Here is a 19,007-nt window from a genome sequence, read left to right as displayed (position 1 = left end):
TATGTGTGAAGCACTTATATGGTGCCTGGCATGGAGTGAATTTTTTCAGTTAGTTCAGCAAACATTTGCAGGATATCTAGTGTATGCCATAAGCTGTGCTAGACCCTAGGGATTAAAAATGAACTCCTGCCCTCCTGGGAAGCACAGCTGAGTCAGACAAATACAAGCAAACAGTTTCACCCTGTGGGTAAGAGGTAACATGGAGTAAACCCAGAGAAAACCTTGCTGGACCCCTCAAACATGGTCTGGGAATCAATGAAGGAAAGCTTCTTGGTGGAAGCAACCCCGAGCAGTTCTTGCTGTAGAGGAAAAGTCTCTATGACAGAGCTGGGTGTGGGAGCACAGCATGGGCTGGGAGCAGAGGGCAGGCATGGAAGCCACTTGGGGTCCACAGGCTGTGCCAACTACTGGCAGAGGCACGTTTGAGGCATCTCTCTGCCCTCATAGGGCCTAGCCCAGTGCCTGGCAAAACACAAGCTCAAATGAACAAAGGTCTAACATTAAATTTGGCCCTGCAGTCCAGGACCTTCTCTGGCTACTCTATCTTAAGCTCTGGCCACTGCTGCCCTGGTCTCCTGGATATATATCAAAATTGTCCTGAGACTGCTTCCTCTTTCACTCCTGCAGTCCCCTGGCTCCCAGTTTCTTTCTCTTCAGGGTGTTTGCGTGACCCACCCCCCTTTTTCCACAACAGTGCAGGCCCCGACAGGCCACCCCCATGCTCCCCGCCCACCTTTCCCCTACACCATCTTTTCTGGCACCATGTCGATCCTAATACACCTTCACTCAGCACCTTCTGTAGCTCCCTACTACGTTTTATGTTGTTGTTGTTTGTTTGTTTGTTTCCTGCTTTTCAGGGCCACACTTGCAGCTCATGGAAATTTCCAGGCTAGGGGTTGAGTCCGAGCTGTAGCCACTGACCTATGCCACAGCCACAGCAACTCGGGATCTGAGCCACGTCTGCGACCTTACACCACAGTTCATGGCAACGCTGGATCCCTCACCCATTGAGTGAGGCCAGGGATCAAACCCGCGTCCTCACGGATACTAGTTGGATTTGTTTCTGCTGTGCCACAACGGGAACTCCTCTACTACATTTTGAATGAAGCCCAAAACCTTGGTGGGCCATCCAAAACTGCACAATCTAACCCCAAACTAACTTTCCAGGCTTCATGACTTCTATTCCTTTCCAGAGTCTTTGCTCCCATTACACCGACACCTTGAACTCATGGCTTCTCTGCTCTATGTAACTTCTTTGGAGGGCCTGCCTGCCCTTGCCCGCGTCCAGAGAACCTTCTCCTGCAGCCTCATTAGAGCTGGCAGCACACAGATTCTGCTGATGACCGCATGGGGCTACATGCTGTCCCACTGACCTGTCACTCCAGGGGAGGACATCCAGGGCAGTCTGAGTCCCCATCTTAAGTATTTGAAACAAAAGCCACAGAGGGATGGTCCAGCCCAAAGAAATGCTAGAGGTGAAATTTTGAGGTGAGACTGGGTCACCCATCGTGGGGTAAAAGGGTGAGTGAAGATGCAGAAGAAAAGGACAGGGTGAACAGATGCACAGAAGAGAGCATAGAAGGGGAGAGAGGAGCAGAGAGGGAGGGAGAGGTGTACCAGGAGTGTCGTGCCCCACCCTTTGCTGTCTTCCTTCCTGCTCTTCCTAGCAGTCATCAGCTTTTCTAGAAACTCCCTTTTCGCCCACCTAAGCCGGTGTGAGTGGACTTCTACTTCTTGCCATCAAAGTGGCCTGAACAGAAGTTGTCTCTCCCTGCAGTTCCTCCCTCCCTCCCCAGGGGGAGCCTTCCTCCTTTCATCACCACTGCCACATGCCATGGCTCCCCACACCCCCCAGCCCTTCAAGGCCTAGCTCCAGTGCCTATGAATGCCCCAGACAGTTCCTGAGTCTGGAAGCCTTCCTTTCTGAATCTTCCCTGACCTTCTAGAACTAGCATGAATGCCACCTTCTCCAGAAAACCCCCCATATCCCTCCCAGCTGATTGTCACCTCTTCCTTGCTTCTTTGAATGCCCTCAGGTCCTTAACTTAACTGGCCTGGGAAGATGCTGGCTCGGGTGTGGGAACCAGATTCTGTGGACTGTTCATGGCCAAGCCAGTCTCCAAGTACGGAATTAGCCAACAGCTTCTAATGAGGCCGCTGGTTTTTTTCCTTTGTTTTTAGTTTATTTTTATTTTTATCAAGTATAGTTGATTTACAATGTTGTGTTAGATTCAGGTGGACAGCAAAGACTAGTTATACACACACATATTCTTTTTCAGATTCTTTTCCTTTAAAAGTTGTTACAAGATATTGAATATAATTCCCTGTGCTATACAGTAGGACCTTTTTGTTTATTTTAGATACAGTAGTTTGTATATGCTAATCCCATACTCCTAATTTATCTCCCCTTTCTCCTTTGGTAACTATATTTCTTTCCTATGTCTGTGCATCTGCTTCATTTTGTAAATTAGTTCATTTGTGTAATTTTTTTAGATTCCACATATAAGTGATATCATATGAGGTTTATCTTTGATTTACTTCACTTAATATGATCATCACTGGGTCCATCCATGTTCTTGCAAATGGCATTATTTTATTCTTTTTTTATGGCTGAGTAATGTTCCATTATGTGTTGTGTGTGTGTGTGTGTGTGTGTGTGTGTATACACCACATCTTCTTTATTCCTGTTGATGGACATTTAGATTGTTTCCATGTCTTGGCTTTTGTATTTACAAAAAATATTCATAGTGCTTCTATGAACATTAAAATACATGCATTTTTTTTGAATTAGAATTTTCTTTGGATATATACACCCAGGGGTAGGATTGCTGGCAACTCTATTTTTAGTTTTTTAAGGAACTCTATGCTGTTTTCCATAGTGGCTGCACCAATTTGCATTCCCACCACCAATGTAAAAGTTTCCCTTTTACATCCTCTCCAGCATTTGTTATTTGTAAACTTTTTAATGATGGCCATTCTGACCCATGTGAGGTGGTACCTTACTGTAGTTTTGATTTGCATTTTCTCTAATAATTAGCGATGATGAGCATCTTTATATGTGCCTATTAGCCACCTGTACAACTTCTTTGGAGAAATGTCTTTAGGTCTTCTGTCCATTTTTTCGGTTTAATTGTTTGGTTTTTTTGTTATTGAGGTGTTTGTACATTTTGGAAAGTAAGCCTTTGTTGATTACATCATTTGCAAATATCTTCTCCCATCCCATAGGTTGTTTTTTAATTTTGTTGATGGTTTCCTTTGCTGTGCTAAAGCAGATTAGTTTGATTGGGTCTCATTTGTTTATTTTTGCTTTTATCTCTATTACCTTGGGAAACCGGTCTAAGAATACATTGCTACGATTTATGTTAGAGAATGTTTCATGGGGCCCCTTGGGAAAATTTCATTTTCAGTTGCCACAATGACTGGACTAGGAAGTTTCATGCAAAGTGTGGGACATGATCCTACATCAGGTTCCAGGGAGTTCCTGTCGTGGCTCAGTGGTTAACGAATCCGACTGGGAACCACGAGGTTACAGTTTGATCCCTGGCCTTGCTCAGTGGGTTAAGGATCTGGTGTTGCCGTGAGCTGTGGTGTAGGTCGCAGACTCGGCTTGGATCTGGCATTGCTGTGACTGTGGTATAGGCTGGCAGCTACAACTCTGATTTGACCCCTAGCCTGAGAACTTCCATATGCCGCAAGTGCAGCCCTAAAAAGAAAAAGAAAAAAAAAAGAATGGTTCTATGTCCCACATGACTTTGAAAAGTCCCATGGAAGAGACATAACTTTTATAAGCATCTCACCTTTGAACATAATTTGTTCCGCATCAACATTTGTTGAACTGCTATATATGAAACTATGTTTTCTGGGATTACAACTTCTGAGTAATGACTGTCTGGTTTAGATGAGATTTTACTCCGTGTTGTTTATCATTGGAGAAGATCATATCTCACAGCAGACACGTCCCCTGAAGCATCTGTGCTGCCAGTACTGCAGCCTATGTGTGCAGCTGCTGCACTGCAATCTCACGCACAGGCATTGAGCATCATCTTTTTTTTTTTTTTTTTTTTTTTTGGATGTGCTTGGGCCTGACCACTTAAAATAAAATACACAATTTTTAGGAGTTCCCTTCGTGGCGCAGTGGTTAACAAATCCGACTGGGAACCATGAGGTTGCAGTTCGATCCCTGGCCTTGCTCAGTGGGTTAAGGATCCAGCGTTGCCGTGAGCTGTGGTGTAGGTTGCAGATACGGCTCAGATCCCGCGTTGCTGTGGCTGTGGCTGTGGCCAGCAGCAACAGCTCTGATTAGACCCCTAGCCTGGGAACCTCTATATGCTGAAGTGGCCCTAGAAAAGGCAAAAAAACAAAAAAACAAAACAAAACAAAAAAAAAACCACGCAATTTTTATATCATAAATCACTTTTCTGAGACCTCTCTTTTTATATTACATCCAGAGCATTATATTGATTTTTCAGTTGCATGGGTATGTGTATTATTGATTAATTTCATTTTAGGATAACAAAGGGGTCTTTAAAAATATTTCTTAACCAGCAGGGGTACTGGGGCTGAGGGGTCTGAGGACCATTGGCCCAGCCAGTGGGATGCTCCTCTGCCAGGTGTGAGGGTGCAGGTTTGTGCAGGCAGGCAATTCCCTGGGCCCTGGAGCTGACACAGGGAGCCCCACACTGGGTGCCTTCTGGGGAGCACCCACTAGTTGCCTAATGTCTAAGACAGCTTTTGGGACACAGTGGAAAGAGAAGGCACGCACTGGCCCTGGGGAGACGAGACTGAAAACTCTGTTCAGGGCCGAGAGGCATGTAGGGGGAAACCCGCCCATGTGCTGTGAGGTCAGAGGTTTGGAGAAGGGGTGGCATTGGGGGTACCACCATAAGGCCAAAGCTGGGAGCTGAAAAATTACAGCTTTAGGCAATTGTGGATCTTACTGTTGTGGATGTTCTAACACCGGTGCTTTGATGAACATGTATCCAATTTCCCATCAGTTAACAACTACAAGAGAATTGCTGAGATAGCGTATGTGCCTATATTCCGCTTTAGCAGACAATGCCAAGCAGTTTTCCAAAAAGTTTGAAGCAATTTTTACTCCCATCAGCCAGTGTATGAGAGTTCTGTTTGCTTCATAGCCTTGCCAAGGCTATTCATTTTAGCTATTCTGGTGGGTGTGTAGGAGTGTCAGCCACATGTCTAGCAGCAGCAGGAGGGATAGTCACACAATGGAACTCTATTCAGCCACACTGACGATGACAAACAACAACCAGGAGCCCCTCACTGACACTATGCTGAGCCACTATGAGGAACCCAAAAGGAACACGGGATTTCTCATGTATATAAAGTTCCTATAGAGCTACAAGGACTCCCCAGGGCTAGGAGTCAGGACAGGGAGCAGTGCAGACTGGATAGGAGCTTAAGGGGCTTCTAGAGGCCAGAGAGGTCTGTGTCTTGACCCTGGTGCCGGCTTCTAGGGAACATCCACTTTGTAGGAATCTACTGGGCTGTACGCCCAGTAGATCTGCGTCCTTTCTGCCAGGTGTGGCTGTAGCAGTGAATGTGAACTAACACTGAACACAGGCAGGTGATGGGGATGCTGTGAGGATCCAGGGCTGTCTCACACCTGTGTCTTGAGACATTAAACTGTAGCTCACTAGTAAGCGCATGTGCCACCAAATGTACGTAGGGTCTGGAGTCAAACCTGTTTGAAATCGTGGCTCTGGGGCTGATCAGCACCCCCTCCAGCCCTGCTCCCCTCCACCTCACCCGCCCCCAGGAAGAGTTCCTTCTGGGCACAGTATCAGAGTTGTTGACACTGCCTTCTCCCCGACTGTTGAGGGCCCATCACCAGTCTGTTTGAACTTGGCATTTCCTGTCCCATCTCCTAAGGGACCATCAGCGTCTGGAGAAGGAGCCCTGGACCTCAGGATGGTCAACAGTGGCCTCAGCATCAGCTCGTTTATGCAGTTAAGAGGGGGAGGGCCAGGTCAGTTCCAAGCAGGAGGTGTGCTCACATCCAAGAGGCTGCAAATCAGAGGTGGACGCCAGGCCGGGGGTGGGGGGTGGGGGTGGGGGGGAGTGGTCTCCCCAGGCACGGTGGGCAGCAAGAGACCCAGGCAGTGACCCCACACTAACCAGCAGTGGTTTTCTCTGAACAGCCCTTCCCGGTCTGGATCAGAGGAAGCGTGGTGGCCACAGAGCATGCTGCCTGCTGACCCCCCCACCGCCCCCTCTTTTCCCACCACCATTCTTCAGAGGGGGGCGAAGTCCGGTGAGTGCTTTAAGGCTTGTGAGAGAGCAGAGACACCTCCCCTCTGTGCAGCTCATCTGCTCCCCCACTGCTCGCTGGAGTGCCCCCAGAGTCTGTTCGGAGGGAAGCGGCTTTGGGCCCTCAGGCAGCAGGTGGAGCCCAGAATGGACACGAGCAGTTTCTGGTGCGTGTCGATTCTCCTTTAGTCTTAGAAGTTCAGGGCATTTTCCATTGTGCTTTGGAGCCACCTCTCTCACGGTCTTAAAACAGTGATGGAGGGGGATGCTTCTCAGCAGAAATTGGACTTGGCAAAGTGACCCATGCTCCCCAAAACAGTGAGGTGGTCTTCTATTAGCTTCTCAGACATGAATTTCCCCCTTTTTTTTTCTTCTCCCCAAGTGTTTGTGAAATTCCCTTACACAGCCAATGTCTAACCTAGACCATATCCATGAAGTGACACAGGGAACAGTCCTGTGAGAGGAAACAGAATCGGGTAAGAGAAGAAAGGTGAGGAAAGAGCAGGATTTGGGAAGCTGACCTAGAAGACAGTGGTCAGGGCATTCGAGGGACTAGAGATGCTCAGATCTTTCTAGAAGCACTTAGGCCTGCCCTGTCCTGTACAGTAGCCACTGGCCATATGTGGTTTCTGAGCTCTTTTAATGTGGCCAGTTCCAATTGAGAGGTGCTCTGAGGATAAAATACACAGTGGATGTATTTTATAAGAATGTAGAATATCTTAGTAATTTTTTTACGTTGGCTATACATTGAAATAATAATGTTTGGGATATATTGGGCAAAATAAAATACTTATTGAAATTAATTTCACTTGTTTCCTTCTACCTTTTTAATGTGGCTACCAGAAAATTTAAAACTACATAGGTAGCTCATATTGGTGGCTCATATTTTGTTTCTATCGGACAGTGCTGTCCCGGACATTGGATAAAGGGCCTCCAAGTGAGCTTCCCAACTCCATCCAGAGTGGCCATTATCTCTGGCCATAATCCATTCAAGCCCAGTTCATCTCAGAGCACACGAGAGAATGGAAACTGGAGGCCCAGAGGTCCTCTTCTTGGGATACCCACTGGGGTGTCAGGGGACTGCCCCCCTAGGGGGCTGGACTCTGGAATAGGTGGTGTGTCCAGAGTGGTGACCCATCTTCTGTCCCCCAAGTCTCCCCTGTAACCTGGGTTGCTTTGCCTTGAAGCTTCTCTCCCCAGATGTGAAGAATCTCATCCTGGAACTGGAAACCACGCAGCCTCCGTGTGTGCAAGGGTCGCTCAGCTCCCCTGGGCCCCCAGGCCCCCAGGTAGGTGCATCCCCCCCAGTCCTCCCCCACTGTCCTCTGTTCAGAGCAGTGGCATCCCTTTTAAGCTGCCATGGGCTTGTTTTCCTGCCCTGGGTCGCTCTAGCTCAGAGCCACAGGGACAGAACACTGGTTCTTCTTTGGGTGCTTCTACCTCCAGCCTTGATGTCCTTCTCTGCACAAGGGGGACAATAACTTCCCCGAAGTACTGGATTCTGGGCGGACTACATGAGCTGCTATTCCATAGATGGGCGTGGTTATTATAGCTGTCATCAGGCAAACATGTAATTCCACCTTTGTCACTCAGAGCTGTGCTGCTGACTCTGGGGACCGCACAGCCACCGCTGCTCTCCTGGAACACAGGGCGAACACTGTCCCCACGTGGAGGGAGATCTGAGGACCAGCTACAACTGTCCTTACCTGGGAGCTTGCTGGAAATGCAGAATCTCTTCCTCCCCTCTCCAACCCCCACATCAGGAACAGCGGGGTTTTTGGCTTATTTATTTATTTATTTATTTATTTATTTATTTATTTTGTCTTCTTAGGACTGCACCCAGGGCATTGGAAGTTTCCAGGAAGCTAGGGGTCAAATCAGAGCTGTAGCTGCCGGCCTAAGCCACAGCCATAGCTACGCCAGATCTGAGCCACATTTGTTACCTACACCACAGCTCATGGAAACACTGGATCCTTAACCCGCTGAACCAGACCAGGGATCAAACCTGAGTCCTCGTGGGTACTAGTCAGATCTGTTACTGCTGAGCCACAATGGGAACTCCAGAATCAGCGTTTTAAAAGACTCCCCAGAGGGATCACCTCCACATCAAAGCTAGAGAAGCCTTGAACTGGGGAAAGCACAGTTGCCTGATAAATAATTCTAGCCCATTTCAAGAAATGGGGAAAACTGAGGCTTGGAAAAGAAAAAAGAAAAAAAAAAAAAAAAGGAACTGAGACTCTCCTCCCCTCACACATAAAACAGAAGAAGAATTAAACCAAAGACGGTGTTTCCCAAACATTTTTCCACACTAGAACCCCCTGAGATGCCTGACCCCCTCGGGAATTGTAAAATACTCCCAGGGACTTCTAATGGGCTGGGGTCACTTGGACACGTCTCATAAATCCTGTTTCAGACAGGCTTTGTGTAGGGCGTGTTCATCTGCAGATCTTGGGGATGAAGTGGTGGCCTGGGGAGTTGATGGATTTCCTCTCTGCCATCCTGGGGAGCTTGGAAAACCGTTGGCCAACTGAGTGTTTCACAGGCGCATGAGCATAAGGCATCTATGTCCTGCTGTGGATGTACCAAGCTTTAGTGTGGCCGGCACCGGAGTCCCTGAGCTGGACTCAGCCCCACTCCTGTGGCCAGGCTGTGGAACAAAAAAGCACTCTTTGCTTGCCCATACTCTTAACATCTTAAAACAGAAGACTTGTGTGGCAGCTGGTACCCAGAGATCCACCATGGGAATTTCTGTGTCAGCTGCTCCTGCATGCAGTACCTAACTTCCACTTTAGGGCCCCATGCAACACTTAACTTCCACCTCAGGGCCCCAGGAAAACTTCATAAGAGCAGCTGAAAAGATGTGAGGAGTGGTGAAGCATCCTGTTTTCAGCAAATAGTATTTCTTTTTTTTTTTTTTGTCTTTCCTAGGGCCGAACTAGTGGCATATGGAGGTTCCCAGGCTAGGGGTCCAATTGGAGTTACAGCTGCCAGCCTACGCCAGAGCCCAGCAACGCAGGATCCAAGCCACGCCTGCGACCTACACCATAGCTCACGGCAACACCAGATCCTTAACCCACTGAGCAAGCCTAGGGAGCAAACCTGCAACCTCATGGTTCCTAGTTGGATTTGCTAACCACTGAGCCACAACGGGAACTCCCAGCAAATAGTACTTATTAAAAACTCTTTAGTTGCTCTCACCAAGCACTCAGGATGTTTCAGGCGAACCAAGGATTCCAGGGAGAAAATGAAAATCACAGAGGGCAGATGTGTGAGCATTGCCATAATGTGCCACTGGAAACAGCTCAGAGGAAGCGAGAAGAGCCTGGGATGGAGGGTACAGAGGGGCTTTCTGGTGGTGCCTGGAGCCCTGAGTCTGCAGAGAGAAGGAGGCCACTGAGGAGCTAGGGCACAGGAGGCCCTCCCAGGCCCACCTCCCTCCCTTCCCCTCCTGCCTATGTCTGATGTATGCTTGCTGCACTTCTTCTCTTGATTGTATAGGGCCCACCTGGCATTCCTGGCAAGATAGGACCAAAGGGAGAAAAGGTATGAGCCACCACTTTTTCAACCCAGCTCTCCCTGGTCATCCCAGCCCATTTTCTGGGGCAGCTGCTGAGTGTCTTCTGGTTGAGATTTCCAAGCATGTGCTAATCCTACCTCAGGGGTGAGGGTGGGCTGCTGCAGGTGTGGGACCCCACCTTTGTATCTCAGCAGGGCCCCCTGACCTGGCCGGGGTGCTGTGGGCCACCAGGGAACCAAAGCCACTTGGGCATGCCCACTCATCAGCCCTGCTAAGCCCTCTGCTTCCAGACCTTTTTCTCCAAAGCAGCCTCTGCTCACCTGTCTTCTCCATCCACAGGGGGAGCTTGGCCGACCAGGAAGGAAGGTATGGTTCATGCTGTTCTGTTAGCATCGTGCGGGCAACTGTGTCTGTGTGCGTGCGTGCATTCCTGAGGTGGTGCACCATCCTTGTGCTTCCTCAGCCCCAATACCCAAGTGGCCAATGACGGCACTCCCAGCCTGGTGATGACAGTACCATTTTTCAGTCAGGAGCTGCAGCCTGCTATGGAAAACATTCAGACTTCTGCCAGAGGCTGCCGAGCCTGGCCAGATTCTCCCCAGCCTCAGGTCACCTCATCCTGCCTGTCCATCAGAGAAACCCTCCAAGGCCCCAACCAGCAGCATAAAATGACTCTCACTGTCAATTTGATTAAACTGGAATATAAAGTGTTGGACAGAAACAAATGGCTTTACTTTTTGGCCCAGCCAAAATAGATGGGAGTTAACTTCAGGTCACAGAGACTCTGAGTGAACCAAACACATGTTATTAAGACTCTCATTAGTGTCAGGAAGGAGTAGACCAGCCGCCACTTGCTGTGGTCAATGGATGCTGGCACTGAACTTGTAGGTCTTGGTGACATGGAAGGAGGGGCAAAACTTTGGCCAAGAAAAATGCCTAAGTTTCTAAATATAAAATAGTGTTTTCTCAGTTTAATCTTTTATTCAGATACTTTCACTATCAATAAAAGCCTCAAACAGACTTTCGTAAGGCAAAGTTCCAACCCTTTAGGGCACAGCTGGCAAGTCCAGCCAAGGCCCAGCAGTCATCTGAAGCACAGGGCTAGGACAATTCTGGCAAGGCTCCATGCTCGGAACTAATGAGGGCTGTGAGTGGTTAGTGATGTCTGCTGTGGATGAGGGAGGCAGGAACAGAAACTAGTGCACATGCCAGCATCTGTGATCTCTGAGTTGGCGCTGAGCCTGCCACGCCTCCAGCTGGGCTAGCTGAAATTAGCCGAATTAGCTAGCTGACATCAAGACAGACCCAGGTTGCTGCTCCCATGCTCTATTGCAGGTGCAGGGCACACTCTTCCATAGCTCCTTGGCTTACCTTGGGTTCCCTAGACACAGAGATAGAGATGGTTCATGCCATGTACCGGTGAATTAATGATTAATGGAGTTCTCTCAAGAGGAGACTGAGGGGAGAGGGGCCCAGATGGGGCAGGTGGTATCAGATGATATCCAGCTTTAGCCTGCGCCCTAAGGGAGCTCCGGAGTGAGCATGGCCCCAGAGAATTTGGCCCGCCTTGCCTTGATGTAAGGTGGCTGGGCTGGTGGCTACAGGAAGGGAGGCACATCAATTGTTGGGCCACCTCAGCTCCCATGGCAAACGCCCCAGGCGCAGATTGCAGGGAGGAATGTTGTCATAGGCAGGAAGATCCTGGGAGATGGGCACGCTGAGCAGGTGGGAAAGACCTTGAGGGAGTGCCAGTGGCCTCTGCTGCTGCTCCCCAGACCTAATCCCCTCCAGCTTACACTGCCTTCTTGGGGAGAACCTGCTTCCCAAACACAATTCTCTCCTGTCTACACTGCCTTCTTGGGGAGAACCTATTGGAATGTAGTTGACATTTGGGGTGAGTGAGTACAGGTGGTGATTCTTGAAGAACCAAGAAATTTAGATCCCTCCCCCACCACCTTCCGTTTCTTGAATAGAATAATCTTGGGTATGGCAAAAATGTGATACCAAGGGCTTTAACTCATAGCCAGGTCGCCCACCTTTCTGGGCCATCAGTCTTTGGAGGGTGGAATGAGGGTCCTGGGGCCAAGCTTGGAGGCCACTACTCTCCTGTAGGCTGCAGAGACAAATCTTGTTTTCTAAAGGAGGGAAACAAACCCAGCTGTCCTGACTTTTGTTCTCTGTCTTTGAAGGGCAGACCTGGCCCCCCAGGGGTTCCTGGCATGCCCGGGCCTGTCGGCTGGCCCGGCCCTGAAGGCCCTAGGGTAAGTGTGGCTGCTCTCAGGGCTCACTCGTGTGGCATCAGAACTGGAGGGGAGAAGGCGGCTCACCTGGTCCCAGCACATAGTCAGTGAAACTCACTTCCTCAAGATGAGGAGGAAAGCAAGAGATGGAGGGCTGTCCAGAGGCCCCCAAACACTTCTTCTTCCTTGGACCACAAGACCTTGGTCAGTCCCATAATTCTGCTCTTATGGGGGCAGAAATGAGGGCCTGTCACCCTCTTCCTAGGGGCCCTAGTCCTCCTTCATCCTGAGAATTAGCGTGCAATTCCTTGGCCCCTCTGAGATGACCCCAGAGGGGCTTGCATATGGAAAACTGCCCTGTCCTGCTCATCAGGCAGGAGGTGGAGGGTTGAGGGCACGGAAGTTGGCTGCTAGAACAATGAAAATCCTACATTCAGAGAGGGAGTGCCAAATGCTGGTGAAATCTCCTTTTTTGGACAGGATATAAAAGCTAACACTTCCACAGCCATGTCTTTGTTTATGTTCTTCTCACTTTGGTCATGCCCTATCAGGTGCAGAGGCCATGACTTAGAACTCTGACCTGTGGAAGATACAGGGTGGGCAGGTGAATGTCACTGCTCTGATTCAGTTACTGGCTGTATTTATTAAGAGAATAGACAATCGTTTTTCTCTTAGAAAAAGTTCTAAGGATATTTCTTTAAAAATCCACTGTTTAGAGCTGAGCCATCAAAAATTGGCAGTCATTCACCACATGTGATTATTGAGCCTTGAAATATGCCTAGTGCAACTGGAGAACTGATTTTTTTTTAATTTTAATTAAATTTGAATTTATAAACCTTTACTCAATTCAGTTATTCAAAGACAGGAATTCCCGACATGGCACAGCTGAAATGACTCTGACTAGGAACCATGATGTTTCGGGTTCCATCCCTGGCCTTGCTCAGTGGGTTGAGGATCCGGCCTTGCCGTGAGCTGTGATGTAGGTCGCAGATGGGGTGGGATCTGGTGTTGCTGTGGTTGTGGTGTAGGCCGGTGGCTGTAGCTCAGATTAGACCCCTCGCCTGGGAACTTCCATATGCCGTGGGTGCAGCCCTAAAAAGACAAAAAAAGACAAAAACAAAAAACAAAAAACAAAAAAAAATCAGTATAAGTATTTTGGCCAACTTGAATATGTGAATCAGCTTTTCCTTTTCCTTTTTTTATTTTTTAACCACACCCACAGCATGTGGAAGTTTCTGGGTTAGGGATTAGACCCACACCACAGCAGCGACCCCCGCTACTGCAGTGACAATACAGGATCCCCCTGCTGCACCACAAGGCAACTCCCTGAATGTACTTTTTTAACTATAAATTTTATGAAATCTAAATACAGATCAAATGTTTTGGGTGAAAATTTAGCATCTGAGTTGAGGTGTGATTTAAATGCAAATTACACAACAGATTTCAAATATTTATTATGAAAAATAGAATGTAAAATTCTCATGAATAGTTTTTATATTGACGACGTGTTAAAATGACAGATTAAATTAATTAGAGTAAATAACATATGTTGTTAAAGTTAATTCCATCTGTTTAGTTTTACTTTTAATGTGCCTTGTAAAATAATTTAAAACGAAGTATGTGGCTCACCTTATATTTCTCCTGTTTAGTGCTGGTGAAAGATTTGTAGCACAGAGACACTGAAAGTTCCAACTGTAAACCACTCTGAGGGGTAACAGATCCCACCCATGAATCCATAGTTCACTCTGGATGTACACAGGGGCTTGATGTTCACTCTGCTTGGCTGTAAACGTAGGAAAAGAATATATGGAAACATCTGAAAGGCTTTCCCTGTGCAAAGAGCAGAGCAGGTGTAGTTTTGGGGGGCTAATACTTGTCCTTTGAGATGCCAGAGCCTGCATGAGGTCTCCTCCACCCTTACCCAACCCTCTCTAGGAGATCAAACATCAGTTCATTCACAATGTTAGTGAGCATTTAGTTTGGAGATCTGGTAAACTTGGACAATTTCATTCTATGTTTCATCTCAAATATGAGAATTAAGTGTGGAGTATGCGGTCTTGGGCTCCTGGGAGTGAGAAAGGAAGGGCTGGGTGTTCTCAGATTCACACACCAGCCCCAGTGTCCCCAGTTCCATCCTGATCCATGCCTATCCTGGCTCAGTTTCTCTAGGAAATGTCACTATAGGTCTTTTTTTTTTTTCCTCTCTTCTGATTCCCACAGGGTGAAAAAGGTGACCTGGGTATGATGGGCTTGCCAGGGTCAAGAGGACCAATGGGCTCCAAGGTCAGTGTATTGGTCCAGATAGGTGTTCCCAGGTCTTCTCACTAAGGCTCTGGAGCAGCCACTGTCTATAAAGATGGGGATGAGGTGGCTGCCTGCCCCAGGCAGGGGATTGTCACAGATGTTGGAGAGCCCAGTGCCAGACTGTGCTTATCTTTACCAGCCCTTTGGGGGTCATCATGACCTGGGATGCAGGGGCAGAGGGACACCATTCCTGCAGTCCTCTCGGGCAGTGTGGGTCAAGCCTCTGGACAGCAACAGCAGATGGAAACCTTTACTCAGGCCCTTGGGGGAAGAAGAGACACAATGTTCTTTTTAAGCCTGGTGTAAATACAACCTCAGGGACATCTTTGTATTTACCGAGCAGCCCCTCCTAAAACTCGTAGCTTGATGTAGGGATACACCTCACCACCATACCCAGGGATTCTTGCATCAAAGCTGAAGGTCCTAAAGGGCTGATTGTCAATGCATCTTCTGCTTTCTTTTAGGGCTACCCTGGATCCAGAGGGGAGAAGGTTGGTGCTTGTCTCTGATGGCTTCCCAGAGCCTGGTCTGGGCCGTGGGGCCTGGGGTCAGCAATGAGCAAAGGATGGGCCTACGGGTCTCTTTAGTCAGTGACTGGACTGATACTAGCATGTCCTTTATCAGTGGGCTGGGAGAAGGGGCCTCCAAGGCAGGGCAAGCCAGTTAGGGAGGAGCTCCCAAGGGAGCAAGTGAGAATGAAGATTGTACAGGTGGAGCATGAACGCAGCTGGCCTGGGGTGCTGGAGGAAGATGGTAGATGTGTGTCTTAGATCAAGCTTCTCCCACACAACCTTGTCATCTGCCAAACATGGTGCAAAACAAAACAAAACAAAAAAACCCAGCCAGACATTGGGGACAAATTTCCTAGAGGATAAGAGGAAATCTGGCCAGAAATTTCTGGGGGTTGTCCTTTATTAATGCAAGAGGTCTTTGGGGTCCAAATAGATGGTATTTTACAAAGCATGCCCAGTCTCCTAACCTCTGAGCCTGTTTCTTGGCCTGGGAAGGAAGAGCGTTGACCTATGGAGCTTTCAGTTTGAAAGCCTCTAGTTTTCCCCCATGGAGTTAACTCATTGATTCTCTCCTGTGGTTTCCACCTAGGGATCCAGAGGCGAAAGAGGTGACTTGGGTCCCAAAGGAGAAAAGGTAATGGGCACTTCATAGAAATTATAAACTACAATAGAAGTGGTCACCCAGATACTGTGGCTGGCTGACTGTCTGACTATCTGACTGTTTGACTGGCTGGCTGGCTGACTGGCTGACTGACTGGCTGACTGACTCGCTGGCTGATTGGCTGACTGACTGACGGATTGGCTGGCTGACTGGCTGACTGACTATCTGACTGTTTGACTGGCTGGCTGGCTGACAGATTGGCTGACTGACTGGCTGACTGACTACGACTGTCTGACTCACTGGCTGGCTGCCGGCTGGCTGGCTACTGACTATCTGACTGGCTGACTGTCTGACAGACTCGCTGACCGACTGGCTGACTGACTGACACACTGGCTGGCGACTGTCTGACTATCTGACTGTTTGACCGGCTGGCTGGCTGGGCTGACTGACTGGCTGACTGACTGGCTGACTGGGACTCGCTGGCTGATTGGCTGACTGACTGACGGATTGGCTGTCTGACTGGCTGTCTGACTGTCTGACTATCTGACTGTTTGACTGGCTGACTGACTGACAGATTGGCTGACTGACTGGCTGACTGACTGAGGGACTGTCTGACTGACTCGCTGGCTGATTGGTCGCTGACTGACTGACTCACTGTCTGACTGACTCACTGGCTGGTGGACTGACTATCTGACTGTTTGACTGGCTGGCTGGCTGACAGATTGGCTGACTGACTGGCTGACTGACTGACGGATTGGCTGGCTGGTTGGCTGACTATCTGACTATTTGACCGACTGGCTGACTGAGTGGCAGATTGGCTAACTGAGACCATCTGACTGACTGACTGGCTGAATCGGTTTTATCTTGAAAATGGCTGACCAAGCTCTTCCTCAGCCTTTTCAAGCATTATTTCAGAGGCAGTCACTGTGTTTGTTGTTCTCTTCACAGGGATTCCCAGGATTTCCTGGAATGTTGGGGCAGAAAGTAAGTACTTAGAAGTAGTAAAAATAGGCCTTAGTAACAAATTTGATCCTGCAAGCACAGCAAAAAGAGGTCTGCCTCTTCTATCAGGCAGAGAAAGAATATTTCACTCTGGAAGGTTCTGGTTTGAAACTGGAGCAATTTGCCAAACATTGCTGAGACCTCCCTCCAGCTCAGTGGGAAGAAAGTATTCCCCACGTGAGAGGAGAGAGGCCTTCTCTGCATGTCCTGTCTCTCAGATAGCTTTGTGCCCAGGGACTCAGACCAGAGCTGCAGTGGTCCAGGGCCCCAGCGAAAGTTTAATACCACTGCTGACTGCACCCTGCACAGGCACTGCCAGAAGCACGCAGAGTTGTTTTAGTGGCGACAGCTAAAATATTTTTTTATGTGATAGCTAAATTTTTTAATTTAAATATTAAGTATTTCATGGGATATCATGGATATCTTGCTAGGGACAAGGCTTTCTTAGGACAAGAGGAATTGAGGGGTGAGAGGAGGCAGAGAGTAAAGAGAAAGGGTGCATGAACAGCCACTTAGCAGAACCACCATCACAGCAGTAGTTCCTTATATTGTAAGATATTGACATGGGAAACTTAGTTTTGTTTAAGCCTCAGAGCATAATATTCTTCAAATAGACTAATTGGATGCTTTCTTAGAATTCTAAATTGTTTTCGAGTTCACCTTAAAGTTTTATTTTCCAAACACGAATGAATGATTTTTATCTTTCTCCTGTCACTAGATATTTAAATAATTTCAATCATCTGATGTTATTATAATTTATCACTGCCTTAAACTGTCAAAACCTGTTTCTGCTACCCTACATAGAATATTGGGTTGAAAATAAATAGATTCATTATCTAAGCAAATGAAAAATTAAAAGATAAAAATAATTTTATTTTAAAATAGTCTAGATTTTCATTCAGTGCAGCAGTGGACATCAAAGAATAATACAGTCCTGTTAAATTAAATATTACAGTTTCTCTGGTCTCTGTGCCATTACTAGATTTGCTGTAGGGAGTTCTCTTTCCCTCCCATGGCAGCCTGTTTAAGACAGAGCTGACATGATGACCATAATTGGGTCTTAGGAGAAAAATTAGATCAAGACATTATTGGCTGCTTCCAGATGGTAAAGAAAAGGACCACATTTCCTTCAGAGGATCTTTTCCCAAAAAATAGGCTGTTTGTGCTGCTGTTTTCTCCCAGCCAAACAAGACACCTCTTAGCCCCTCTCTAAAAAGCCAAAGAAAAATTGTGCAAACATCTCCATAGAACCCACCCTGTCCTCTCATGTTCTCTCATTGCCTAGCAGGCTGAAGGACAGGACAGACGGGAAAGAAACTTTAGGTTTAAGGATAGTTCTTGGTGAGGCCAGATGTTGGTAGCTTGACAAATTCATTGCAATGGCTGAGCTGACAGGTAATTTCCAAGCTTTGGGCTTGCTTGTTACTGTATGTTGGTGTTCCCTGGAATTTTCCATTGTGTTGTACCTCCTCTGACCTCCATGGGAGAAACTGTCTGGGTGTTTATCATTGTCTCCAGTGGGCTGGGGCAGGTTTTCTTGGGCACTGGCTGGTGACTGACAGAGACTCTCACAGCTGCCATTGCTAAACTTAGCTTGTCGTGGTAACTTCTGGGCTATGGAGGGATGACCAGGAGTAGGAGTGATGGCCTGTGGGTTCATGAGCCAAAGAAGCTGCAAGCGGGCCTGGAATCCTAGAGAACAGGGGGAGGGAGAGGATGAACCAAAATGGAGAGATGGGTTTTACAAAAGGCTGGCCTCAAACTTTGGAATTCTGCAGTAGATACATTTGGTTCTGATGGTTCAAAAAGGAGCTTTTCAATTAGGATATTGCTTGCATTGCTTTCCTGCCTTTTACAATAACTCTGTTGAGTATTGAGTATATGTCTGGAACATTTCTCCCACAAAAAGTTCCTATCTGAATCAAATGGAAATGAGGTGGAATGCAAACCAGTGTTTTACTGAAGCATGGGGAAATATATAACATGAGTAGAAGCTTCCCCAAGATGATAGTTGTCAAAAATTGTATCCAAACCCATAGATTTGAATTTGTATTCAAAACAAAACACAAAGTAAAATTTCAGCTAAAAGAGAAAGCAGAGAGACAGGATTAAGATGGTGGAGTAGAAGGACTGGAGCAACTATAAAAGCAACAAAATTACAACCAACTGTTGAACACCTTAAACCAAATAGACTGCAAACTATCAAAAAAGATATCCTACTTCAGAAGACAAAGAGGAGGCCACACTGAGATGGTAGGAGAGGTGATTATGTGATATAAACAACCCCATACTTGCTGGTTGGTTGGCCCACAGACTGGAAAGCAAGTATATTGCAGAGGTTCATCCATGGGAGTGAGTATTCTGAGCCCCACGATAGGTTCTCATGCTTGGGGATCTGGCATCAGGAGGAGACCCTAGAGCATTTGGTATTGAGGGCCAGCTGGGCTTATGTGCAAGAGCACTACATGACTTGGGGAAACATAGACTCCACTCTTGAAAGGTACACACAGGCTTTCATGTGCACTGGGTCCCAGGGCAAAGCAGAGACTGCATAGGAATTTGGG

The 19,007-nt window shown here is 47.6% G+C and overlaps 1 protein-coding gene across 1 annotated transcript in view; it reads left to right on the top strand.

Annotated features, from left to right (window-relative positions):
- The window catches only part of COLQ (collagen like tail subunit of asymmetric acetylcholinesterase), a 77,898-nt gene that overhangs the window by 25,233 nt on the left and 33,658 nt on the right, over nt 1-19,007 (top strand). The window contains 9 exon segments of the mRNA XM_021071338.1: nt 6,159-6,271; nt 7,455-7,556; nt 9,766-9,810; nt 10,124-10,150; nt 11,974-12,045; nt 14,245-14,307; nt 14,793-14,819; nt 15,430-15,474; nt 16,390-16,425. Of these exon segments, the coding sequence (XP_020926997.1) occupies nt 6,159-6,271; nt 7,455-7,556; nt 9,766-9,810; nt 10,124-10,150; nt 11,974-12,045; nt 14,245-14,307; nt 14,793-14,819; nt 15,430-15,474; nt 16,390-16,425 (530 nt within the window).

The sequence above is a fragment of the Sus scrofa genome, chromosome 13, assembly GCF_000003025.6.
Source record: "Sus scrofa isolate TJ Tabasco breed Duroc chromosome 13, Sscrofa11.1, whole genome shotgun sequence".
In the NCBI taxonomy this organism is placed as follows: Eukaryota; Metazoa; Chordata; class Mammalia; order Artiodactyla; family Suidae; genus Sus; species Sus scrofa.
The sequence above is the reverse complement of the archived record's forward strand: the minus strand, read 5'-3'. Positions and strand labels throughout refer to the sequence as shown.